Raw genomic sequence first — 27,048 nt, forward strand, 5'->3', positions numbered from 1 at the left:
CAGGGCGCCTCAATACGCAGGCGCAGCTCCTTGAGGCGGATCACGTGGGCAGAAGAGGGCGCGGCGCGGCTGCGCGTGCGCAGAGGGGAGCGGGCGGCACGTGCTCCCTCCCCGCGCTGGGCCGTTTCTTTCAAATTTTGTATTAAAAAAACCCAAAACCCCGAGGCCTCCGCGCACGGCTTCCTCCCAGCGCCGTCAGGGGTGGTTAATACATCCACCAGTGCCGCTGGCACCCCCATTAAAAAATACCCTTAAAGAAACCCCTCTGGATCCCGCTGCCGAGAGGAGCAGCGAGGCAGCGGCCATGCCGACAGCAAGCGCCCGGCCTGAGGGCTCGTCGCGTCCAGAAACGTCCCTCCATGCACCGGCTTCCGTGCTTCCTCGTGCAAGGGCATGGGGACCGTCGGCAGTCCCCTCTTGCGTGCGGCTTACCCACGTCTTTAAGCTCGGAGGGAGCCGCCGGCGCTCCGGTTTGCAGACCTCCCTCAACGTGAAAATAACAGGAAAACAGCGGGTTGAACGTCCTGCGTAGCTCACAACCTAGCGCAAACCACCGCAAGCTGTATTTTTGGCATACTGGGTGCTTTTACATTACAGCACATCAAGGAAACTGTCAACACGGTCCAACTTTCACATCATTCTAGGACATAAAATACGAAGTATTTCCGGTGGATGAAGTCACGGAGGAGAAAGCTACCCTGGTGCTCGTGAAAAACTTCATCTCCCCCGCCAGCGATCCTCACAGAAAGGAGGATGTTTCATGTTCTCCTGCCCCGTTTCTCTTCAGTCGGTTTAACCCGGCCCACACGCTCCACCCTATCTTGCAAAATTAACGGAAGGAACGTGGAAGTACGTGGCCATCACCCCCCCAAAGAAGAGCCAAGGAGGGCTGGGTGCTCAGAGGACAAGCAGGAGCCGAAGGCTTCAGCAGTCGCTGAGGAACGGGGAGCGCACTCAATGCCCAGGGCAAGCAACTGCTGCGATGGCTTTAGGATGGGAGGTCACCGAGAGGGACGGGTGCCACCGTGGTTACAGCTGCTCCAGCGGAGCCCTGCGAGCGCGACGTGACCAAAACCAAGTAATCGAAATCCAGCAAACGGCAACACACACACAAAACTAAGACTTGGTTCAGCATCTCCCCTCCCCATCCATCAGGGCTGAGACAGAAGAAGAGGGTTTTTTGGTTTTATGGCAAAAAGTTCCTTCTCCCAGGAGATACTTTGGCTTGTGACGTTTGTGTAAGGCTTCTCTGCGCTGCTCACCATGCAAGGTGCGTGTGAACGGGGACACGGCCTCCCCAGTATGCGCAGGGAGGCTGCCGGGCACTCCTGCGTCAAAGTGTACCGCCGCCCCAGGGAGGCCTCTACACAGGGAACTTAAATCTAACCTCGATAAATAAAACCAAATGTTTATTTACACCAAAGAATTCCAACACTGGATCTTTCACATATGAAGGACAAAGTATATATACACAGCAAGGGGTAGCAGGGCTGTAACAAGGGTGCTTTTCCGTTGTCAATGATAATATTTGTCCACAATTACTGATCTACCATTTCAGTTTAAGTTAACGTCTGCTCGCTCCTTCCTCTCAGTGCATATTTACAAGACTGTGAGGTAACTGGTATTCTCACCACATGGCACGTGAGGGAGGGGATGGTGGGTGAAGATGTGATATCGGACTTGGCGCAGTCTGATTTTTCCAGCTTTAAGTAGCCACCAGCTTGAAACCTATATAAACAATTTATAAAAACAATATACCCAATAACAAACTAATTCCAGAGATCCAAGCCAAGCAATGGCAGGAAGAACCCTCTGTGAGAAAGGGGCTGATCAGAGTACGGCTCGCTCTACAGGAGCACCTTTCTCAGGAGGTGGCAAGGACTCCAATTGGATCAGTAACTTCATCTTTTAAGACTAAAATTACATGCAAGGGGGTGAGTTGGCATTCTGGTTGGCTCCTAAGGAGACATGATTCAATCCAATTAGGGTTTCAGACATTATCTGCACTTACTCCTTTTAAGCTTATACCACCTCTCCATACTGGAATTGTCTCCTCAGTGTACCCCGGCTGAGTCATATGCAGGACATGGGGTTAAAGTGAGTGGTACTTTAAGAATCCCCCTCCCCTGCCTCACGAAGACTTGGTTTGGTAGTCTCTGGAGAACAGCACAATCCCCCAAGGTGTAGGCTCGTGGAGGAGTAATGGTGGGAACATGAAGAGAAGAAATTTCCAGCAGGATGCAAGAGCTTGGAAATGCTGTTGATTCATCTTTGTTCTTAAATGAAGAGTACTTTTTTTGGGGGGGGGGAGGGGAAGGGGGAGGGGGGAACTGTCCGAGAAATATTCCATTTGTAGGTATTTTCAGGGAATCCCCTGAGTTACGAAAAGTTCAAGTAAAAAAAGAAAAATCAGCCTATAATAATTTTGTATATAATGACTGAACTACTATAAATCCACAAGCAACAGTTCAGACACGGTGCCTCCAAAGCGTTCATCCCCTCCCTTCCCCTGCCAGGCACGAGCTGCGTCCTGAGGAGAGGTGGAGGGGGAAACCTCTTCCCCACCTGACTCAGCTCAGGCAGCAGGAGACAGAGCCCATCACTACTGCTGAGCGCCTGCAGCAGCTGGAACGGGCATCCCCAGAGTGGTGGTGGCAGAAATGACGGGTGAGCCTGCTAGAGGTCCAAGGGGTGAAGGTGTTGGCACTGAAGAAATCCCTGGAAGAGAGACAGGTAAGCAGGAATTAGAGTGAAACCAGTGCATTGCTATCCAGGACAGCTCAGCTTCTTAAATGAAGCGGTATCTTTGCAGGTCAGTTTGCTGCCGCTTTGCGACGTTTTCAGAGCTGCCAAAATAAGCTGAGATTAAAGATCTGTCGCTGTTCCCTGCAGCCTCCGAAAAGAGCGCAGGTTTGTATACATACAAGTGTCACTGCAGGCAGATGTATGGCAGGATCACTCTCCTTCAAACTGCTGCCAAAAAATCCAACTGCAAAGCACTTTTTAAAATGAGACCAGAAAAGCAGGTCAGGCTGCAGCGAGGCCTTATTTATCACGCTCTCCCACCCACTTCTTTGTAGCCCTCCTTGCCCTTGTCATTGGTCCCAGATGATCTAATGCCCCACCTGCAGAACTCACCCTCCTGCATCCTCACATCCACACAGCGCGTGGAAGTGCTGTAAAATGCCATGCACCGAGAAGAGTCAAGAGCAGAACTGACCTGACATCATACTTGCACTGCTGACAGGAGTGCTGCCACCCGGCATGTTGGATGAGCCCATCCGAGCTTGGTCTTTCACGATGGGATCTAGGAAGAGCACACTACCCTTAGATGCCATGTTGCCAGACAGCAGCTGAAGCACACTGATTGCCCGCGACCTCTGTGCTCAGCCAGTCCTGCCGTGCTGCCTACGTCAAATACCACCAACCATCATCTACCGGAACACAGGAGTTTCCACCAACTCCAGCAGGAAGCACCCAAGAAGGTACCAAGGTAACGTGATCAGTGAAGAGTCGCCTAAGTAATGTGCTTTGGAGTTCAGCAGGACTGCTAGACTTCAAAGCTGAAGGCAATGAAGGTGAAGTTGCTCTCCTTCCTATGCTAAGCAACTGCATAATTGCATAAAGCCAAACCCAGCAAATGGGTGTAGCAAGCAGAAAGATTTATCACAAATTACAATCATGTCATGTCTCTATACACATCCCACAGCAGCCTGTGAGTTGTAATGAGTGTCACTGGAGCTTGTTGTCTTCTGTAAGATGTCCCCCGTTTACCTGCCAGCCCTTTATTTTCAGCTGCGGGTAAATAACGTTACCATCTAACAGAGACAACCCCTTCCTGCCTCCCAAGCCTACTGCATCAGACAAGGGAATTTCAAATTTTGCCCTTCCTCATACTGAGTTCAGTAAAACCTCTCTCTCTATTTGGACACAAGTTAATTTAGCTGTTTGTTCAACTCTCACATTCAAAGCTTTCAGCTTTACTAATGCTCATACTTGCAGAACGTTTCACTTGAACATTTGCCACAGGCGTAACGCAGATCTATACTGTTTGTTAATTACATAAGTTCATTCAGCAGCAAGAAAAAAAAAGAATATAGCCGAGCAAACACTCATATTTTGCATTGTTACAGCTGTTTCATAAACCTAAATATCAAGATTTGTGAAAAACAGCAAGCGTTTAAAAACATTTACTAGTGAAAGTTACATTTTTGCTTGCAAAACCAAGACCTCAATATACCATTCACTAAGGTACACATTTAGTAACAAAAGGAGTTAAAAGGGCCTGGTTCCCAGCAAAGCAGTTACCCGGTTTTATCAAAACACAGGAATCCCTGTACCCAGACACCTGCTGAAATTAGCACGGGTTTAGCACCAAAGCTGCTTTAACACAGAGCTGCTGATTCACTGGCCTGACACGGGCATATAACGTTTTGTTTCCTCAGCTGGTGTAGGTGGCAGTGGCCTACTTTATCCACCACGGAGACAAGCAGCCTCAGCTCCAGCACAATTATTTGCAGAGACCAGGCTTATTATGTTGCTGTTCTTAGCTCCTATCTGCACAACCTACTGGAACAGAGATTTCCCAGAGGCAGAGGAAGAACTCTTTGGAGAGCAGTTGATGACAGCAGCCGGTACTTACAGAAGTAGGGATGTTCCATGGCTTCTCTCGCTGTGAGTCGTGACTGGTGATCATATCGCAACAGCTTGTCTAAGAAATCCAGAGCTTCTGGACTCACCAGGTGTTGGTTCTCACTGTGAACAAAGCGCTCCCATCGCTTACGGGAGTGTCTGCAGAAAAAGATACCCAAATCAAGCTAGGCAGAGGACATCAATGCCAAAATTCACTTTTTTTTAAAGAGCAAGAACTGTGACAGATCTCTGTCTCCGAGAGCGGCCGCTGCTTGGTGCGGCAGCAACGGGGGCTGAGCCGTACCAGAGCACGAAGCAGCAGTACACCGTGTCTCCACGCGGCGGCACAGCCACCACAGCCCTGGACACCATGAGGACTCAAGATCAGAATGGATTTACAGGCCTAAAATCCCAGCTTCTGCTCGTCTCTTACGCCCCCAACATTAGTTCCTTGTAGTTTTGGTACGTGCCACACAAAATAACTCTGAGGGAAAAAAAATATGTAAATGCCATCTGAAGCAGCACCTGATTTTCTGCACTGTAATTCTGAGAAACACTTTTTTTTTTCCCCCCAGAATACTGGAGAGAGCATTTGCCCTTCATGCTTTATGCTCCACCAGTTCATTTATTGCCTAGATGACATTTAAAAACCTCTCCTCAAGTCCATTTGCAGATAAAGGACCATGGGAAGAACTGGCAAAAGGGATCAAAGGTCCAAAGTGACAGTTCTCAAGAATCTTGGCTCCGATTTCTCCCGTAAGTTTGTTTACTTCAAGGTCTGTTGACAAAGCAGCAGCTGTCCGGGTCTACCAAGAGCTTATGAGCTGCTCTGGACCTTGGCTCACCTGCCCAAGATGTCATTGAAACGTGGATCCAGTTCAATGTTGTATTTGTCAATGTAGTCATACAGATCTTCTGTTCCCAGCACCTTGGCTATCCTCACCAGCTGGGAACAAACAGAAAAATAAGTCACTGCTGTGAGGGTATGATAACGCCAGAGCCAGTGTGAAGATATAGCAGCCGAATCCCTTGGGAGCTTGAATTTGATCTCAGTAGTCTGAACCAGCAGCCACAGGGTCGTCCCGTGGCTCTGACTTCCCCGGCCACATACAATCACAGGCATCATGAACATGCCTCCGCTCACAGTCGGAACTTAGTAACGCAAGGCAGCCAGGAGGGAGCTCCGTACCCTAACACCACTAAAACTTGAGATCTTGCAACACTAACTCCCTTTGTAGCAAGAAAATATTCAAAACCAACAGGGTGGGAAGGCAAGAATAACTGGTCAAAAAAGCAGGAACTCTTTAACTTGAACGTGAAGGGTGAAGTGCCACCCCGGAGGGCTCCAGAATGAAGGTTTGAGAACAGAAGGTCACTGTTCTTGAATGCCTGCACATTAGTTCAGATGCAGAGCACATGTTAAAGCATAAAAATTTTGGCCTCAAAGGCAACACATCAACGATTTCAGAATCTGGATAGAACTGTACCAAATTCACAGTTTCTATACAGAGGGGAGGGAGGGTGGATAGGGGCAGGGGCTTTGCACATAACATAACCTCAGGAATAGTTGATCTACATACCAGAACACACCAGCCTTAATATAACTACTGTTGTAACTTTTTCCAGATATCTACTGAGGAGCTCATAAATACAAAGCACTATAAATCTACTTCTATTTAATTGGTTAGATAATCTTGCACACTTGAGAAAAGGAATGTGGCTTCAAACTGAGCAAAGAAGCCATTAGAGAAATGCTTAAATTCTTCTTCGGATCCCTCGATAGAAGTGTAAGCAGGAAACCTTCATTGTGCTAAGAGAACAGAGATTGTACATGACCAGCTCTCACCTGATCATAGTTGTCATGGCCATGGAAAAATGGCTCCTTTCGGAATATCATACTAGCCAACATGCAACCCAAGCTCCACATATCCAGACTGTAATCATACATCTGTACAAAACCAGAAGGACAATTCAATTTCTAATGAATTAAGCAGAACAGATACTAACAGGGTCCCCCCTCCCTCCAGTGATACAAACACGGCCACATTACACTGGGAACAGACTGAAATATCTTCATGCATCTTCATCACTAGATCACCGTTCAGCTCAGTGTTCCAGTTACTCAAACTGGGATACAGCAATTAGCAGAACGGCAGGTATCCTATTTCCATCCTTGTCCGTAAAGATATTAAAGACCAGTGCCTTTTTCTATTTTCACTGCAGACGTCAATGTTTATGAATCATTGAGACACGCACGTTGAGAAGGGAAGCATCACAAGCTACAAAAGGAGTGGACTCCACAAGGTACACGGGCAGATGAGGAAGCGCCTTCATTCAGAACCGGCACAATCTGCAAGTCACCAGTAACACCACTATTGCCAGCCCACAGCATTTCCATAACGCAAACTGCCATCAGATACGGGGATGTTTTTATAGCTTGATTTAGAAGTTCATGCAGTACTAGCTATTCCCACAAGGACTTACTTTCATTCTTGTACCTTACTGCAAAAGCAGCCTTGCTAAAAAAATATTCAACATTTGTATTCCGAGATGCATGATGATAGTTCTGCGGCTCTTCCTCAGGTCCTGAGACTACTCATTAGTTTCTTTAATTCAGTGGCTTTACAGCCACTGCTTTCTGCGATACATTTTAGAATGGACTGTCTTTAGCTTCAGGTCTCTAGATATCTGAATTTCTCACTTGCTACCTTGAAATGGCACAGACTTTCCATACAAAAGTCAGTGATAAATCCTGGTAATTCTTACCTGATAATCTACAAGGAGTTCAGGTCCTTTGAAATATCTGGAAGCCACTCTGACATTGTACTCTTGGCCGGGGTGATAGAATTCAGCCAAACCCCAGTCTATTAGTCTAAGCTAGAAATGGTAGAAAAAAAGAAAAAAGGCTCAAGGGATGCTCCAGTCTCCACTGGCTGAACCGCACTACAGGTGAGTTTAGCCTGAAGCTTCATTTACAAGTCTTTTATTTTAAATTAATTTGAAGTTGATCAGAGTATCTGTTTAGATATTCTCCCCACACCCATAATCACCAACCGTCTAAATAAAATACCTCTCCTTACCAACCCTACTTATGGGTGACAGGTGACCCATAAAAACTTAAAAAAAGCAGTGTACGGAATTTCATTTTACATTTTTCCACATGACGGCTGTGTGGCCCCCCTTGAAGGTGTCTGCTAGTACCACTACAGAGGAGTACCCAGAAGGGATCCTAGTTTGCCAAGAGAAAAGTAGGACCTCTCCCTGCCCTCCAGCCTGCCCCCTGTCATTACCTTTCTGTGCTCGTGGTCAATCATGACGTTGTGAGGTTTGACATCTCTGTGCATGATTCCCATGCTATGGCAGTAATCTAGAGCCTGTAGGTGACATACAAAGAAACAGACGCTGGATTCACAAGAACCTTTCAAGTTCAATCATATTCAGAAGTATTTCACATATACCAAGTCTAACTAGACGACAAGACTGTCTAGTGTTATATCCTGGACTAGACTTGCGGACCACAGAAAACGCTTCTAGAGCCCCCTCTCAAAGGGAGGTCCCAGCAACAGAAGTGTTTTGACTTCACCTCATGTGCTTCCTCATAAAAATGGCATTTCAGAGTCCCTAAGAGCATAGTTACTAGGCACTATTGATCAAAAAAGCCTCCCCTTCTCCAGGGTCCTGAGAAGAAAATATCTGTCTCAGAAGAATGGACAAATACATTTGACTCACATTACATTAAAGCACAAAACCAGCCAGTAACAGCTTACAATTTTCTGTTTTCAGAGGCTACATGTACTTTTGATTGAGGATCTTAAGTTATCTCAGTGTACCCAAAGGCTCTGCTAGCCTCAAAAAAAAAAAAAAGAGCTAGAATTTGTTGCAGAAACAAGGCTGAACAATTGACACTGGCTTGATATATATTTTTCTGCCCAATTCTTCCATAGGCTTTCTCTTCTCTTTGCCCCCATTAGTGACATGATAACCATCTCTATGCGATTAGCTGAGTGCAAATCCTAGAAATAAACTGACAACACAGCAAAACACCAACTTACCTTCAAAATCTCATACATGTAGAATCGAATATCATAATCTGTTAATGTCTGGTATAATTGCTGTGGGACACAAACACATCGTATCAGTGTTCAACACCCAAGAAAAATACCACATCCCTGCCAATCCAGAACAACCCAGCCCTGTTCTCTGCTGCTGTGGTTCTCCAAACCCATTTGAAGGAACAGTAAAAGTTTCCCAAGTTACTCGGATCCCACACCCAACTCTGATCAGCCTGTTCCTCTCCCCTTACAAATCACATACATAGTTTACTTGCAGCTCTGCTCAGACAGTACATTCTGGTTCCTGTCACTAACTCCCTCAGGTTGCACTCGCCCACGACCAGCACGATGCATTATGCCTGCACGCTGGGTCTCAAAAAGACCAAGGGTGCTCTGCAACATTAAGCAGCTATTCCAGACAGCACTGCACAGCCATTCTTCTCCTGGGACAGGTCAGTAGGGAAGGGGACAAAGAAACATTTAAATCCCATTTCCCAGAAGTACGGAAAGCCACAGAAACAGCTGTCCACATTTAAAAGTGGTTCCAATAAGTAGTTATACACTGAACATAAAAGCAAAATGTTTCAAAAAGGCACTGATGGTCCACAAGATAACAGATTAATTTGCTCTGAAGGTTACAATATAACTTAGAATCTGGATTCTCATCTTGTAACATCTGTGGCAAAATAGTACTAAAGGACTAATGACAAACTCCTGTCCCAAGTGTATTTACCTTTAAAGACAGTTACTATGTTGGAAGGAAATTATTTAATAACCTGCCTGCCCCCTACGTACTTGCCTTTCCCCAGAAAAAGGTAAGTGGCTTTCAAATGGAAAACGTTAGAAGTTCACATCCCACACTGTACCTTAAAGTCTGTGTTGTTTACATGTTCAAAAACCAAAGCGGGTGTCCGAGACTAAAACAGAGAGAAAAGTGTTCAGCCTCGTTAAGTTGAGATAATATGTTTTCATTCAGGATAATGAATTAAACCGTTTTTACTCCTAAAACTGCTAGAAGCCCCTCTGCCTCAGACATACTTATGATTCCCCTCAGCCAGAGAAAGCAGAGCCAAAGCCTGCAGCCCCTGGCAGCACTGTTTGTAGAATGAATTAACTTGTCTCAGTTCACTGGTATCTCACCCTTACAGAGTGAGGGGCTGAAGGGACCTGTGGGGGAAGGGCTCTCTAAAAGAAGCTAATCAGATTAAGAGCTGATCTGATTAAGGAATTCAAAAGCAGGATTTAAGAGCAGGGGAAAACAAAAAGCCAGATCAGAGCTGAAGTCAAACACAGCAACTTCACCCACAACCCCAGTGTACCCTTTAAGTTCCTTCCATACTCACCACAGGATCTTTTACTATATCTGCAAGGGTGATTATATTGGGACCGCCTCGCAAGTTCTCTAAGATCTTGATTTCACGCTTGATTTTCTTCTTTTTAACAGGCTGAAGAATAAAAAAGCAAAGTGTAAGACAAAGCACTCCAGTAAAGCGAGGTTAATAGCCAGCTCAACATCCAGATGACCAAGGTAGGGACTGCAAGTCAGGAAAATACGTTGGAGCCTTTGCAAGTTAAGTTCAAACAGCTAGATTTTGTTGTTACTTGATTATGCATCATTCCAGTAAAGGCTCAAATATCTGCAGTCTCCTTTCTAACCATACAACCCTGACAGCTATGAACATTAGTTTCATGTGAATGAGGCTTCGGAAGATGGCATATTTTTTTTTAAAGCTGTCTGAACATGATCTGATAGTCCAAAACTTCTTAACTGGCATGTGATAAATGTGTAACTATGAGAAGTCCATGAGCTATCTGAGGGCCACTAAATGAAGGTGTTTCACCAATCAAGGCTGTGGAATAACCAGCATCCAGGAGACCCTTACTCAGTCTGGAAGGATATTACCTGTGCAATGGAACATGCAGAGCAGAAATGAAAATTTTAAGGTTAGCAGTCCCTAAATCTAAGCAGTGGCTTTAAAGGACAATGATCCCATAGCTCATAGGCCTCTATGCACATGACAGCATGCCAGGGCACGGGTAGTTAGAGAAGGTGAGAATTTTCCAGTCAGCTGTTGAGGGGTTGCTTAGCTCCAAGTAAAAACGTGTTGCGCACCAGGACTCCTCTAAGATAGAGACTAATTCCTTACAGGCAGAGATCTGACTTAATCACCAAGTGTAGGCCTTCTATTAGGAGGCTCAAAATGATGGCCCATTTCACTGGGTGACACTCCAAAGCCAGGCTTTAAGGATTTCAGTCTTAGAGCACCAAACATTTTAGACCAAATGCTGCACTTTCTGGCCTCCTGATCACCTCAAGACAGATTTTAGCTTTTGCCCAATCCCCAGCTCACCTTGAGAATTTTAACAACTACTTTTTCATTATTTGTAATGTTGATGGCTTCAAATACTTCACTGTATTTGCCTCGGCCTAATTTTCGAACTAGCTGGTAGTCATCTTGATTTCTGTGGAGATAAAAAGTTAAGAGTTCCAAAGAGCTCAGTCATTTCCATCGCAATTTCCAAACCGCTCCTTAACACTAAATCACTGCCTCACCTTCCAGACAAGGTGGATTAACTAGTGTCTTACATCTCCTGAACATGATAATTAAGAATTAGGAGAGAAACAGGGAGCTTCTACTCGCCCAAGCCAGATTCAATCCAGAACTTATTTCTTCTGTAGTAGGTAACAAGCCCAACTACGCATTTCAGCATCAGCAAACTCGAGCTATCCCTTCCACCAGTCTCTATATTTGGAAGCTACATTTTTCCTTGTATAATGTTGTTAGAAATCAACAAAGCCAGTAAGACCAAAAATTTAAGTGCTAGCCTGTTTAAAAACAGACTAGGCACAAGACACCACTTATGCTCAGAAGACTGTGTACATTTCAGAAACCAGGAACTGCCACAAAGCTGAGGGAAGAACTTAGTCTGGGCCCTGCTATACAAAAGCAGGAACGCAGAGCTACGAAGCTGGCATTACTGCTGTCTGATTCTTGGACGGTTTAGTCATGAACTCAATTTAGACACCTCCTTCCTTCAAAAAGCAGCAGACATCTTTTCCTGTCACTCGCAGAGAGCTGAGCAACAAGTCACAAAATAGCATGTACTTATTTAAGTCTGCTGAGTCTCGTCACTCATGCAAGTCAGAAGCAACATCAGATGTCTTTTCACTTCTTTTCAGCCCCACACCCAGGGCTGGTTAGACTGTTTCAGATAAAGATTTTCTGCCCTCTGGAAGGACAAGTTTCCTGACTACCCAGCAAAGATTCTTCAAAACAAACTCTTAAGGGAGCTGCTGAAAATGTTCTTGCACTGCTGGGGATTTAAAAATTTGACAAGAAACACTTTTAGACAGACAACAGGTTATTCTGCCGTTGCTGCAATTCCAAAGAAAAGCTGTGATCCTAACGCTGCCATGCATGCTAGACATCTGCCAAGGAGCACGAAAAAGCCTAATGCAGCACAGGTGCCTGAACTCCCCACGCACCGCTATGCCAGATCCTACCGGGATCGATCCCAGTCCAGGGACATCTATAGGCAGCCCAGAGACTTACCCCCACTCAACAACATGCGACTCATAGTCCCAGTACTCCCGGGGTCTGTGTGTGTTCACATCCGTGTAAACTCTGGCCCTGCTCGGCACGGGTCCCGACATATCAGACAGGTTGGCAGGCGGAAATGATGAGATGTCTGAAATCAGAGGCTACCCGAACTGCAAAGCTGGACAGAGGATAAAGGCCTCAGATTCTTCCACCTGCAGAGAGAAAATAAACCAGAGGTTAAAATCTCAAGATACCATAAAAATATTTAAGTTAATCTTTAAAAGCTGCTGAGAAGGAGAGGCTGGAGCCCAGCCAGACGCTTGGGATCATTTGCGAGAGCTTGAAAACAATTTCTCTGCTCTCCCTCACACAGGACCGGACCACTTGGCCCCGCTAGCAAAAGTAACCCCCCCCCTCCGCGCCCCTTGCAACTTTCAGCATGTAGTTTCCAACTTATGGTTGCAAAGATAACGTTCCAAAAGGGAAGAAATGCAACGTGCTCTGTATCTGCAGACAGACTCCTTCCTTTCAGCTCCAGAGTGAAAGCAACAGCCATCGGCTGCAATCTCTCCCCCATCCAGGAAGAAGTCTTGTGCCATCCCATGTAACCAAAATGCTTCCTTCACTTGAGGTTGCACAGCTACCACCTCTTGCAATGCACTAATAAACAATGCTGCCAACAGAGCTGACAGATCAACAAGGTCACCTGTGCAACCTAAATTAAGCACTTTCTGAAGTTTCAACTTCTAGAAAAACCAATTTTCATTTAAATCAGAACTTTGGGATTTACTTGCAATTCTTAAAAGGACTGAAGCCTTTCATGTGCTCACACACAAAGGTTTGTGTGGCTACGTCGATTCATTCTGTGGAAAGAAAAAAAAACAAACCCTGAACTGATCCACCACTACTCTGCCCTTTCCATCCACTGGAAAATGCAGGTACTAACCACAGCATTTATGTACAAAGCAAGGCTGGTCAGCTCAGGAACAGGTTTCTAGAGGAGAGCAGAGAAATCCAGACACTGTGGCAGAGCATGGATCTTCTCAGTTTTAAGCACCCTCCCACCTGGATATCACTGTGCAGGCTTGTATAAAACAGCTTAATGGCATTTCAACACAATCACTCATGCTGCTTTCCCCACAAAATAAAAATGTAAAATTATTCACCTGAAAGCAGCATCAGGGCCAAAACGTTATCCAAAGACAAGATTGCTGAAGTCTGAACATCACTCTGGGGATTTTCATAGTACAACATTTTTCCCATTTCCACGTATTCTGAAGAAGGCTTTTGCTACTCTGTTCATGCCCTCCTGGCAGGGACATCTCATCCCATCATCCCACAACAGATACCTTCTACATATAACCCAGTGCCCACTTGAAAGTGAGCAAGACCTACAGAGCAGGCAGCCACTGGGCCTCGTCTCTGGGCTTACTTAAGGAAAAAAGCAGCACCACGCTGTACAATGCAGTTAAGTCCTAGCACAGACAATAGCATTCTCCAGGAGATGTAGGACATTTATAGCGATAAGTTACATCCACACTTCAGACTATCATGAGGAAAAGTACATGCCCAACTAGCAGTCAGACAAGAAAGGACGTCAGGAAGATCTCAGAGAGGCCAGTCATTACGAACCATCCAGGGATTAAATGGCTCGAGGATGCTCGGAAGACTTCATGACAAACCGAGGCGGCCAGAAGAGTTCTGCTGGGATGGGGCACCGGTTTTGGTCACAACTTTCTGTAGTCAAGACATTAAATCCAACTGTCCAAAAGACAGCGGCATCTGTGTTGGATTATGATGCTTTACCCAAACACGAAAGAAAAATTCTGCTGCAACAGTCTAAAGATGTTTCTTTCCATTCTGCTTGTCCAAAGGATTTGGTAAGCACCTCCACTTCTTCCTCCTTATGATGTCATTTTTGCAAAACTTCTGTTGAGTTTCATCACTATTGAGACTAGTCCAAATAACTCAAAAGAAAGTTACTGTATGTCAGAGACAAATATGCTCATTTTTGAATATTTAAGACAACAGTAACTTACTACAGTTTTATATCAATATTGTCCTACCTAAAATAAAAGTAGTGCCTCTGCACCTCTCAAATCTTTCACAAGTGAAAGCCAACACATTTTTAAACATTTAAGTACAAGAATCTCTTTGTCAGCTTTCAAAATAACTTACAAGGAAGGAAGCTGCGTCGGAGCATGAAAGAGTATTGTTTGGTGTGTAGCATATGGCAGAGACTATACAGCCCTGTTTATAGAAAGGCACTCAATCAGCGGGCAATGCTATAATCTAAACGAATATAATGTACTTATTTGCTATGCCAATCTTATCCCTTCACAGAAAATGGGCAACTGCCAGACTGCAGGAGGAAATAATAGCCCCATTAATCAGAAAGACCTAGAAACCTGCTCAGAGCAGTTAGCTTAGGCTATCAGGATATGTTACACCAGAACAAAATTCTAGAAGCAAAACCCTGCTCTATTGGCAGTGTCACGTCAGTTATTCGAGGTCTGCAGTACTTCAGTCTGCTGCAAGGACGGCAGCAAGACCCACTGGCTATGAAGATGGTGGAGGACCCAGAGGACACAGGTCTGACGTCCTTCACCCTGTCACACAACTTGACCAGCAGCTGGTTCTGCAGAAATGGAGGCAGAAACGTACACGAGTCTCTGGTGGGGACTAAGCCTCCTCAGGTGGTACGGACCTCGGCAGCGTGGGTTATTTTTTGACCTACTGACACACAAACGGTGTTGAAGGCAGCTCCAGGTAGACAGGGTTGCAGTAATCCAGCCTCAAGGTTAAAAAGGGACACGGCACTGTTCCAAAGTCCACAACAGAGGTGTGACTGAGGCCTCAGCCCAATAAAGGAAGGACAGGGCACTTCAGCCAGGTATTCAGCTAACGGAAGAATATGAAGTATTACTAAAAAAAAAAAAAAAAAAATCTATTCCTGGACAAAATGTTAGTCCTCTAACAAAATACACTTTCAGAAGATTAGGCAGCAATCATCTAAGACCTCAAACCATTTCTGTGGCATGACTCAGACACTCAGAAATTAGATGTACATTCCGAAAACGTATTCAGGCATTAACAGAGCATGCAAGTTTACTAGAACACTTAGTACAGTGAAATTTATTAGATTTCAAAGTTTAATCACTGTGGTTTTATTTCTCCTCATTCCATGTGCTTCTGGCAGGACATGCACTAGCTAATTTGCTCTGCCCAGTACTCCTTGTGTGAGAATTAACTGAACCTATATACGTCTAAGATGACTTAGCAATTTTAATTTTTAAGTAGAACTCGGTATCAATGAAGAACACATGACTGCTCCACCTCATCCAGCTTAGCAAGATCAGTTTCAGCAAGGAAAAAAATAATAAAAAAAGGAAAATCAATCACATTATCGAAAGACAGATCAAATTTCACAGTGGATATTTTTTGTCACGTAGCTCTAGCCTAGCACAAACTGCATGCTGTAATAGACTGCTCAGAGAAAGGCTTTTTCAGGAAATCATCGGACTGTAGCATCTAAGAATGGCACACAATGCCTATTTATGAAGGTAGGTATTATTGTCTACTGTTCTTTATACAGGAAGAGGAGAGAGTCTACACAGATAATTTGATTTTAAAGCAAAGTTCCGCACATATACAAACTTACCCTGCCGGAAAGCTTCCCACTCTCTCTGCTCAAAACTGCTAAGGAATTTGTATATATTTTGCTTTCGCAAAATAATAATTTTGCAGTGGATCCAAGCTCTTTGACAGAAGGGACACACACAAATAGGGACAAATAATGGGGACAGGTGAGGCCATGCAAATGGCAGTTTAGCTTGCAGTTTTAAGGCAGAAAATCTACAGTATGAGCAGCAATTACAGATAGATTGAGTGTCCTGAGCTTGTTATAAAAGATGAGTTCTATTTCTGCACTCGGAATCCAAACAGAACATGTCATTTATTAATTCCTGCATTAATGACAGAATCATAGAATAATTTATACTGGGAGAGCCTGCTAAAAGTAATCTAGTCAAAACAGATCTAATTAGATCAGGTTGCCGTGTCCAGTGTAGCCTTGAGCATCTCCAAAAAACACAATGCATCTCTGAAAATTTTAATTTCTCTGGTAGAGAAGTGCTTAACTAGGAAACATAACTGTGAGCTTTTAGGCAATATACCAGAGACCAGAGGAAGACAAAGCTTCCAGTTACTGTCTGACACACACTGTTCAACGCTAAGGCTTGCCTGTCCAAGGACAGAAAACAGCTCTTCTGTTTTAGCACTTGTGGTGACACCCCTTGGGAAGACATTACCAAACAGCGCTCACATGGTAGCTATACCAAACAAGGAACATGCAAAAATTTCAGTGCCTGGTTTTCCCACCTAGGCCTGCCCTTAAAAACGCCATTTAAATATTAGCAAACTGCCAATTGGCTAATCTCTTACACAGCATCCTTACCGAGAGCACCCCACAGGACCCTGTTCATCCTGTGTACAAAAAAACATCACAAGAACACAGCCAAATACAGCACTGCATATACGACTGATAATTACTCCGCAGGAGTGCCTGAGAGCCCCCGTCAAGAGACAGAAACAATTGTGCTGCCATCATATAGGAATTTTTTAATTGGAAGGTCTATTAATTAATAAGAGATCAGTTCTTAAAAGTTAGAATTATTCTAACAGTAGCCTATTGTCTGAACAGCTTGGTAAGCTAGACTTTTTATGCCTAAAGTTCAATAAATGGTAAAAAGCCTCTCAGTGTTTACTTCGAATTTGATTTTTAAAACATTTTAATTTAAAGCGCTGTTACCCCCCCCCTTAAAAAGGGATTTTATCATCCTTACAATGCACTCTAATCCCAATGGCAACCCCCGCCCCCATGGAGGACTTGATTTCTTGTGAAGTATCTGTACTTACAGCACCTATACCCAATTAGTATAGGAATTTCCTGCACCCTCTCTCCTTCCAGATGTATCCACTCACAGCAAGTAGCAACAAAACATAGCTAAGAAATTGATGCAAATTAGTTTGAGGAACACACCTACTTAGCCTCTAGTAAAATTCACCTCTTTTTTTTTTTTTTTAGACAAGAATAACTGAGATATTGGAATCTTTTTTTTCCTCCTTTTAAATGGAAATGTTTTTGGCATGGAGCTTCTCTCAAGCACACAGTTACTCAGAAACTTAAACCTAAGAAGTTGCACCAGTAGGATGCAGGGCACATACAGACTCCCAGTGAGCTGGAAGCCAAGAGCTTTCCAGAAGACTGGTGTCCTGAGGAACTGCAAGTGCTATCCAAGCGATGACCTTTGTGGATAAGGTTTGGAGTATAAATAATGCACCCAAGAACACAAGCAACGCTTCACACTGGTCTCCCTGTGGATTGCTGCTGACAGCACAACTTTCCCTCAGCATGAGCAGAGTATCACTGGGTAGTTCCAAGTTCATCCAGACAGAGCAGAGTGAACTCGGTGAACTATGTTCAATCCCACATAAACATGATCATTATCGATGACCCACCTGAACTCAATTCAGTTAGCAGAGAGCAGTCCCAAAGGAGTAAGAAAGGCCCCGAATTGCAGCAAGCCAAACTCAAAGAGCCAAGAAAATATTTCCGTCACTTTATCAATTCCAGATAGACCATCCCAGGCAACCTCATCGTCCCCTCAAGGGGAAAGCAAGATGCACAGATTGGTCAAACAGGTCTAGACACTTTCCTCTCACTTCTACTTTCCCCATGTAAGCTCCTTACCAGCTGCGATTGTGACAGACTAAGACTGTAAACAGGCTAAGAAAGACAGCAGCCGGTTCATTTTGAAAAAAGAAAAGCCCTCCGTTGGCCGAGAAGAGCAGAATTACAGTAAGTAGCCTGGAACCAAAAGGTTGTTCCTCTCTTTTATCCACAACTGCAAGTGAGACATTACCTTTCATAGTAAATGGCTCAAACCCAACCTCTGAAATCATGAGTGTATAATGTGCTTTATTAGCAAGAGGAAGCGTTACAATTATCAGATAAAATTAATGATTATTTCCTTCACATAGGCCATTTATCCCTTGCCTGTGAGCCTCCCAGGGAAGGAGTGCTCACTTCTTCAGTGTTTGGAGAACATCTAGTACTGGATAAACACCACTGAAATTAAAATATCAAGACATGTTTAAATACTAGAGTACAGCCTACTGGCAGCCAACATTAATCAAAACCCAGCTTACCTTTAAAAGAAGACATAATAGTAACCAACTTTATAAAAAATATGCTCTATCTCACAAAATAAATCTAATTTGCGTATTTTCATGATGCTGGAACTGCAGCATTATGAGTATGGAACAGATGACCTCCAGAAGTCCCTTGCAACCTATATTTTTCTATGATTTTATAGCTGCAACAGAAATAAGCCTTGATTAAATAAACTGACGTTTTACATCCTTTCCTGAAGACCATTTACCTACTAAAGGGACAACGTCAATAGAAAAGCAGATTTTAAAATCTAATTGAGTTAAAAAAAAAAGCCTAGGTTTGAAATCAAACTTTTCTCTTGGTATTTTTTTGGAACAGCAGTCTGCTCTAACTACATTTTTCCACCAAAATTATTTTCCAGATTTCTTTTAAACAGCTGTTTGTGTCCGGCCATGGAAAAATAACAAATCGTAATATATAACAACCATATATAACGACCTCAAACATTCTCTTAAAAAAGAAACAGGAACAGTTGTGACTTAATTCAAAATAAGACATGACCAGTCACTAGGGAAAACACTTGACAGGTTTAGTTAAACTGGAAGAAACATCTTGGAGTAATCCTGTAATAGCAACGTCGTAAAATTGAGACTGATTCTTCCTTCATCAGCTTCACTGATTCCTCCCCTGAATTCCTCGCAGTTCCTGCCAACGAAGAGGTCATCCCTTGTAATGAGGATCACAATCTATATGGAAGTCACAGGACCGACCATGAAATAGTTTTACTGTAACTCCTTATTTTACGATAACCTCCGCAGCCTTGGGGAAAACTTAACTCTCCCACTTCACAAATGTGGAAAGCAGCGTCTGACGCTCTCCAGGTTGCCCTGGCAGTATCACCGGTGCCCACATGCTCTCCTAGCAGAAGTTCTGTCACAGTTAGTCTTTTTTTTTTATTCAGACCTGTAACAGCTAAATTTTAGGGGAGCTTACACAGACCTTCTACAGGTCTCCAGCATCCCAGCCTAGTTGGACAACTGTCCTCTGCAAAACTTCAGTGTTGGCAACAGCATGTGTACCTGGGGCAGAACAGCCGGGATTTTCTCCAGCAGCAGGAAGCTGCCAGTGATGGGAACGCTCCTCACCCCGTCTCCTAAGGGATTTTATACAGAACAGTCAACTTTGAAAGCTCTTCGCTTCCCACTTCTCCCCAAAAATCATGAACTCTCCCTCATAGCTAAGCTACTCCACAGCACACAGAGCAAAGGGAAAACTTTGCCTAACACAAAAACGCCACGACTGATCTTGGATGAGGCCGTGGAGCTGCACTGGGCAGCAACACCAGCAAGACACCCAAGCCCCAGCAGCTGAGTGCAGGCTCTGCTGCTTTCCCGCGCCTGCGGCTTCTCCTGCCACAGTTCCCAGACTCCCACAAATCACAGCAGGTATCATTACTGCCAGTGCCGAAGACTCCTGACACAGTCAAATAAAAACGGCTACAAACGTAACCAGGAATTTCCAAACTAACCTGTCAGTACACACCCCAAAACAGAAACCGATGACAATACTCTTCTGCTGGCATCTCCTCCCTGCCTGGATAGTTCAGGCCGAGCAGGGAGCGCAGGAAAGGCAGTGGGGTTTTTTTGGAGGCACATCTCTTTAGGTCTGACCTAAAGCCAAAGCAAGAGCACTTGCAAGGACTTCAATGTGAAATGATTCTTTTTCTTCTAAGAGTGTTACTAAAACCAAAGCTCCTACTACTGGAGCTTTGGACAGTATTTTCCAGGAAGTCAATTACCAAAACCACCGTTTCTGAGATCCCGGCAATACCAGCTAACTCTTCCTGAAGGCTCACGAAGGGCAATGTTTCAGCACCACTACAGGCTCTTCACAGCCGACATCAGGTCAACTGGCAGTGTCCTCTGGAAAGTTCTACCTTCCTAATTACTGCTAAGTGATACAGTTGTTTTCCTCATTAATTAGTACACACAGAATACTGACAGGCCAATCGTTCAGCTGATTTGACTCCTATGGTTCACGTACAGAGAGTGATTTAGCTAGAACTCAGACAACTGAACTGTACCTACCATCTGTAAAAGTTATACGTTTTTAATTGATCTGATAATGCAATTCCTAGAGGCAGGAACAGTTACCAGAGCCAAAGGCTAAACCAGCGTACACTGCACGTAACTATTTCTTCAGGGAATGCCCGTGATCAGCTGTTCCCATCGAGCAGGCAACGCACTGCAAACCATCTTCACGGTTCAGCTGGCATCCAGAAGGCTCAGCAAGAGACACCCGCTGCAAACCCCTGCCAGAAAGTAGAAGTTCTAACATAATTGTCTCAAAATTCATCATTATTAACACAAGACGAACCTAGCTACAACCTTTCTGAAAATCAAATGGAAAAAAACAGCTATTAAACTCCAGAAATCAGTATCTACGATGCACCAGGAACCCTAACACAACACACCAGTGCTGGGTTTATACAGCTAGACAGACAGCTCTCCCAGACATTGCAGGCGATGTAAATGTATTGACCAAGATTTTAATATTTCACACCAGTGTTTTGGAGATTAATTGAAGCCTGGTGACCACAGCATTCCTCACTCAGTGTAACCCAGCAGGGACACGAATGCTGAACCCACCCTCGCCATGCCAAACAAACCCACACCACTGTTGGCCATGTACAAGGAGAAGTTTGTCCATCTCCGCAGCATCTTTCTTCACACCTTGCAATCACCCCGTAAAGCCACTGCGCAGCATTAAGTCACGGCTTAGGATGAGTACACGTCTTACATATGCCTGGTAAGATGCATACGTTGGACATATGCCTGGATGCCATACGTTCTAAAATACCGAAACTTGTAACTTTTAATTTGTAAGCCAAGTTGACATGAATCTGGATGCTGCACAACTTCCTCAGTGAGCAAAAAGTCCTCCTTTTCCTTCTGGAGTTGAATCAAAGTGCTGCCTAATCTGCACAAGGCAAGCCTGGAATTTAACAGCACGCTGGTAACAGATAGAGAAATCTGCAACAAAACTTGTAAGAGAAGGAACACTGCAGGAGCTCTTGCTTTTCTGTACTGGAAATTAATTTGTTGTGCGCGTCCACCCTCATCCATTTTCAGAGCACTAAAAATAAAGATTTACTGACAACTCACGCACACGTGTGCAAAGATGTGCTGATAAACCGCCTCCTCCAAGGGCTTTGGCCAGAACACAGGAGAGGCACCATTTCACCTCCCTGGACACGCAGGAGGACTTTGGGGGCACTTCTTCACAACATGGCGAGACCTCTCCCACCCAGCAAAAGCAAGTTCTGGCACATAATTCTTTGTTAACACCGCAGAACACTGGACTCTCCCTACACTTAGCTTAATTAAAAAAAGACTACTTTACCCTTTGGTTGTTCCAGAAGGTGCAAGGGCAGAGGCCTACTTCTCTGCAAAAACAGACAGAACAACTTCATTTTTCTAGGGCTGCTGTTAACACTCGAAGACATGACTATCCAATTGGCAACCAGCAGCCAAATTCCACCATGGCCAAAATTATTTTCCACTTCCATCTAGTACACATTTTATTAGTCATTCACTTCAAGTAACATGCCATAATATAATCCAGCCATTAGATGAAGCAGCTGGACAGCCTGCTTTAGAAAGCGCCTCCCTGCAAACGGTAATATTCCTTAAAAATTAGAAATCGGTCATAAGAAGGACAGAAATAAACTCTGTGGAAAATTAAAATTATTGAAATAGTAACCTTCCAAATACAAGTCTGTGGTGGTATTGTCTTGAGTCCGCAAAGAACTCCAAGGTCTCCCTTCTGCTCTTCAGCTTCCCAAAGCAGCAGCATGAAATGGATAATAAAATCATTTGTTTGAATAAAACTGTCCAGAACAGTCTGAACGAAGAGCAGGTAAGACTCATGTCATGCTCACGTTGCTGCTCCTCTATTGCTGATGCCTGAGCAACAGAAGATATCCGTGAACCACTGATCCTATGACCACATCAACAATCCCATTTCTTATCAACCTTTCCTACAGACAGATAGGTTTGGCACCTTGATGGCAAACGGGGTCCAAAAAACAGCTTGTAAAAACACTCTGCTTTCAGCAAGAGCACTAACGCCAGTTCAGAAAGCTGCCGTCTCCTCTTCAAAGCAGTTTTTCTAGGTCCAGAGGAGAACTCCTTTTCTCCAATTAGGTTCTGTAAATTCCAGGAAAGCCAGCTCTTGGAAGCCCCTGGAAGGAGATATCCAAGCTCAGAAAAATTATCCAAGAGTTGTCTTGCAATCAAAACCAGATAACGTTTGTAGCCAGAGTCACAGCAGTCCTTCCTGATCTTAAAATCTGTGGGGTTTATTCTCTCAAGACCCTTACAGGACAATGAAACCTAAGATGGCATCAATCTCGCCCAGATAGTTTATAAAACAGATACCTTAATGTAAGCAATTCAGTAACGGAGGAACAGTGGAGGTGACAGGTCTGGTAACCCAGAAATAAATCCCCGCATCTTCAGAAATGTGACATGAAATTAATCACACCACCACAATGTCACCCATTTGCTTCTCCTGTCTTCCTTTCCCTTATTCCTCAGAGGACATGAGGAAAGACAAAAAGAGAAAATTAGTTCTGTAAGGAGAAAATGCAGAAAAAGAATTCAAGTAGAAGGTATAAGGACACCCGCCATTTAATAAAATTGGGGAAAGTTACGTCTCTGTCCCTTTTATCACATGAGAAACACTGTTTCTTTCTCTACAACTCCACAAATCTATAACCACCTTTTAACACCCAACACTCCTACCACGAACCCATTTCATGTCGATGCACCTAACCTGCACTACTTGAAAATGCCCCAAATCTCAAATACTAAAGTCTTTCCATGTCTCACCTTCAGGAAATGGAGTTTTACCAAGTCTTTCCCCAGTAATCCCCACTCACAGGTTTGCATCTTCATTCTCATGTTTCATCAGCTTTTTTCAAGTAAACAAGTACCATTAACTGCCCCTGCACAAAACTAAACTCCACTTAATACCATGAAACATTCCATGATCCAGTTTCCTCCACATGTGCTAGAACCTACTGCCAATTTTACTATCCCTCTTCCAAAGAGCCGTATTACCAACAGAACCCATTTCTCCTCGATCCACAAACCCATGTGCCCTGCCAAACCCAGAGAACCTGTTGTGAATCTCCCACTTGGAAGTACCCGCTTTCTCCTCCAGCACCCAATTCTCTCACCACATTTTTCCATGTTCTGTGGCTTACCCCCACCACAGCACATTACCCGGCTACTCAGCTAGCTTCCCCTCCTCTGCTACAGCCAAGGCCGAGATGATGTTACCTTCCTCACTCCAGGGTTGATGTTACCTTCCTCAACCCCGTTTCAACTCCTCGTGGGCAGAATCCGACTCGGTAAGCTCACCGGTCCGAGCTGCAGGACATGCACACTGAACTCTCTGCTACTGGGAACTAGAAGACAACCAGGTTTCACTAACGATGCATAAATAATAGAAATTATATTACCAGGTAACAGAGAAAGGTGAAAAAAAGGAAATCTCTCTCCATTGCCAAGATGAAAGGGAAGGATCACTGCCTACCACCAAAGATCTACATACTTCACACTCAGGCAAAGATCTGGACCTTTACAATAAACCCTTCTAGTGCCAGGAGGCATCTGAAGAGCCAGATTTCCACCCCCAAGACACGGGTGGATCTTCTCCTGAGGGCAGAAAGCAGACTGCCCTGTATAGAGGAGCAGACACTCTTCTGCCGGTGGGAGCCGCATCCTATTGCAGTTTTCTTTTCCAGTTATAGACACAGTGCGTCTCCACAGAGGACGTACCACTGTTGGTATGTTTTACCCAGGCGTGGCATTGTGCTGTAAGAACGGGAACGTTACCCTCATCCTAATTCTAGGACTAACTGAGGAGTTGATCAAGCTTCACACTTTCTCCAAATCCTGTCTAGCCTTCCCAAGCACAGTCTCCCCTCTCCTAGCACAAGCTTCGCCCTTTTCTACATCACGCCAACATGAACAACGCACAGGACGAGCGACTTCTCTGCACCTACCTATGCTACACCCAGAATCCGTGCTGGCAGGGTCACATCCAACACCCAGGTCGACTGGCAATACGGTGCGAACACCGACTCTGTTTGAGCCTGAATATTTTGAGCAACTATTATGTTTTTGAACAGAGAGAGTGTTCACAGAGCAAACTAAACTGCTACCTGCCCCCCAGCAGAAATGCTGCTGTCTCCATGTGCTTCTCTCCAAAAAGATGATGTTGCCCCCAGCCACTCCCGAGGGGTGCTGACCCTGAGACACAGAACGAGCTGCTCTTCCCAAGCCGTTTCTGAAGCATGCCGAGGACAACACTTGCACGAGCCAGGTGAGCACACGTGGAGCACACAGCACAGCCACCTCCAAAGCGACGTGCGCACAGCACCTGGTTTCGCAGCCCGGCATCAACGGTCAGCGCAGGAGCAGCTCTCCAAAACCCCAAGCCGGTGGCAGGTTTGAACAGCGCAAACCCCGTGCCATTGCGGACCTCCCTCACAGGTACCGGGGCTCGGCACGGGCACGAAGGACCGTGCCACTGAACAACAGAGGCTCAGGATCCATAAATTTAGCTTGCAGAACTGAGGCACATGCCTTTGTGAGTCTCTGCATAGATCAACCACTGCTGTCAGCAGAAAATATACCGATGACTGAGTGTTCATAATCCAAACTTTATTGGTTGTACCCAAAGCCCTTAGTAAGAAAGAATAAAGTAATCTAACAAACAACATGCATGGGGTTTCATAATCTTATCTGCCCTTTCGTTTACAAAGCATATTTTACCAACAGCCACACAGCCTGTTGCCCCAAGGCACAATTAACTAAATTACAGCAGGGGCAAGACTGACCACTGCTGCTTTCAGAAGAGGAGAGCGACTGGTGTGGAAATCTGTGAAAACCACCTCCCCATCAACCCAGAAAGGCCCACAACAGAGTCCCTGCGTGGCTGGGGGTAGGATCAAGAAGAAACAGGCCTCTCCTTACCCCTCCGCACACCTTGCAGCCCCCTGCTTTTTTGGGCAGGGCGGGGAAAAGGCAAGACCGAGCCTTTTAAGTCAATAACACCTACACCGCCTGAACGTGCGAGCTCGGAGAGCTGGGGGGAGGGGAAGGCTACCCTTCCGTGGGGCCCTGCCCTTCCTGCGTGGCCGGGGGCAGCGGGCGGCCCCAGAGCTGGTGGCAGGCCAGGCTGAGGGCAGCCGAGGCGGCCCCCCCCGCAGCGCCCTGCCCTGCTTCCCCCCCGGGGGGCACGGAGGCCCCCTCCGCGGGCAGGAGGCGGCGGGCCCTGCCCTCCCCTCCCCGCCGGGCCCGCCCGTTCCCCCCGCCGCCGCCGCCGCCGCCCGTTCCCCCTCAGCGTCGCCGGGCCGGGCCCCCCGCCGCAGCCCAGCTCTCCCGAGGAGCGGCCGCGGCCCCTCAGCCCACACCGTGCCCGCAGCGGGGCGGGGGGGTGGGGGTGGGGAGCGCGGGAGACACGGTGGCGCCTCCTCCCCGTCGCCCTCTCCGCCCGCCCCCGCCGCGTGGCCCCAGGAGGGGCGCCGGAGCCGCCGCGGCCCGCCGGTACCTGCCGCGGCCGCCCGCTCGCCGCCCGCCCGCCGGCCGCACACAGACAATATGGCGGAGGCACAAGGCTCGGCCGCCAGCCGCAGGGACCAGAGCGAGGCGCGCCGGAAGCGGAAACCCCGCAGCCCGCTGGCGCGCGACGTGCCGCGGGGGGGCGGGGCGCGCATGCGCAGGAGAGGGGAAAGCGCGCCGCAGGAGGTTGTGGGGGCTGTAGTCCGCGGCGGGGCGGGCGGCGGTGGCGGCCTCAGCGGCACGGCCCGGCGGCGCGGGGAGGCCCGGGGAGGCCCGGGGAGGGGGGGGGCTCAGGCCTGGTCCCCGGGCCGTGCCCCCGGGCCGTGTCCCGGCACGGGCAGCTCGGGCCGCCCCGTGAGGCGAGGCGGCGGGGGCCCGCAGCCCAGCGCGGCCCGCCCGCGTCCGGCCTCCCTCGCCCAGCGGTGCCCCGGCGGGAGGCCCGGCCGTGCGCGGCGGCCGCCCGGGCCCGGGCCCCTCTGCGGGGCTCCCGAGGGGCCGCCGGCGGCCGCCCCTCAGCGGGGCTGTGCGCGGGGCCCGCCGCCAGGTGGCAACTGCGGCCTGCCGAGGCGAGCCGGGCCCGCAGCGCCCGCGGCCCGGCCGGGCCCCGCGGCGGGGGGCGGCCCTTCCCCCGGCCCGCCGGGCGGCCTGCCCGCCCTCCAGGCCCCGCGGCCGGAGCCCCGGGAACGCTGCAGAGCAGGGCGGGGGGGAGGGCCCGCACCGTGCGGCTGCAGGGGCTCTTCCCCCCGCGGTGTTAGCAGGGCCTGCGCAGCGCTGGGCTGAGCCCTGACCTCTTCCAGGGCCCGGTGACCCTCGCTCGCTGCCTTTCATGTTTTCAGCCCCGATTTCCTGTCGTGCAGCCCGGGGGATTAGCTTTACCCCCAAGGGCTGGCCAAAGCAGATCACGCACTGACCCCTCCATCGCAGGCTGAGCCGGGGGTAGACCCTGGGGAGGAGGAAACGCATCGAGGCACAGCCCACCCCTCTGCTGCTCCCTCCGAAACCGCGCCGAGCTC

At 46.8% G+C, this 27,048-nt stretch overlaps 1 protein-coding gene across 3 annotated transcripts; it reads right to left on the reverse strand.

Annotated features, from left to right (window-relative positions):
* Nucleotides 1-1,388: 1,388 nt before the first annotated feature.
* On the reverse strand, nt 1,389-26,178 carry CSNK2A1 (casein kinase 2 alpha 1). Of its 3 annotated transcripts, XM_072878822.1 has the most exons (16): nt 26,025-26,111; nt 23,747-23,874; nt 22,841-22,994; nt 22,164-22,644; nt 12,239-12,438; nt 11,036-11,147; nt 10,028-10,129; nt 9,551-9,601; nt 8,685-8,744; nt 7,923-8,006; nt 7,399-7,509; nt 6,479-6,580; nt 5,478-5,578; nt 4,643-4,791; nt 3,221-3,307; nt 1,389-2,718 (listed from the first exon to the last, which is right to left on the reverse strand). In XM_072878822.1, exons 5-16 carry the CDS (start codon nt 12,337-12,339, stop codon nt 2,603-2,605), a joined length of 1,176 nt encoding a protein of 391 aa, XP_072734923.1. In that variant the 5' UTR covers nt 12,340-12,438; nt 22,164-22,644; nt 22,841-22,994; nt 23,747-23,874; nt 26,025-26,111; the 3' UTR covers nt 1,389-2,602. The 3 variants fall into 3 exon arrangements, with proteins under 3 accessions (XP_072734923.1, XP_072734924.1, XP_072734922.1); XM_072878823.1 differs by lacking the exons at nt 22,164-22,644; nt 26,025-26,111 and having other exon boundaries at nt 23,747-23,848; XM_072878821.1 differs by lacking the exons at nt 22,164-22,644; nt 22,841-22,994; nt 23,747-23,874 and having other exon boundaries at nt 26,025-26,178.
* Between the last annotated feature and the right edge of the window lie 870 nt (nt 26,179-27,048).

This window comes from Ciconia boyciana, chromosome 14 (assembly GCF_034638445.1).
Source record: "Ciconia boyciana chromosome 14, ASM3463844v1, whole genome shotgun sequence".
Lineage (NCBI taxonomy): Eukaryota > Metazoa > Chordata > Aves > Ciconiiformes > Ciconiidae > Ciconia > Ciconia boyciana.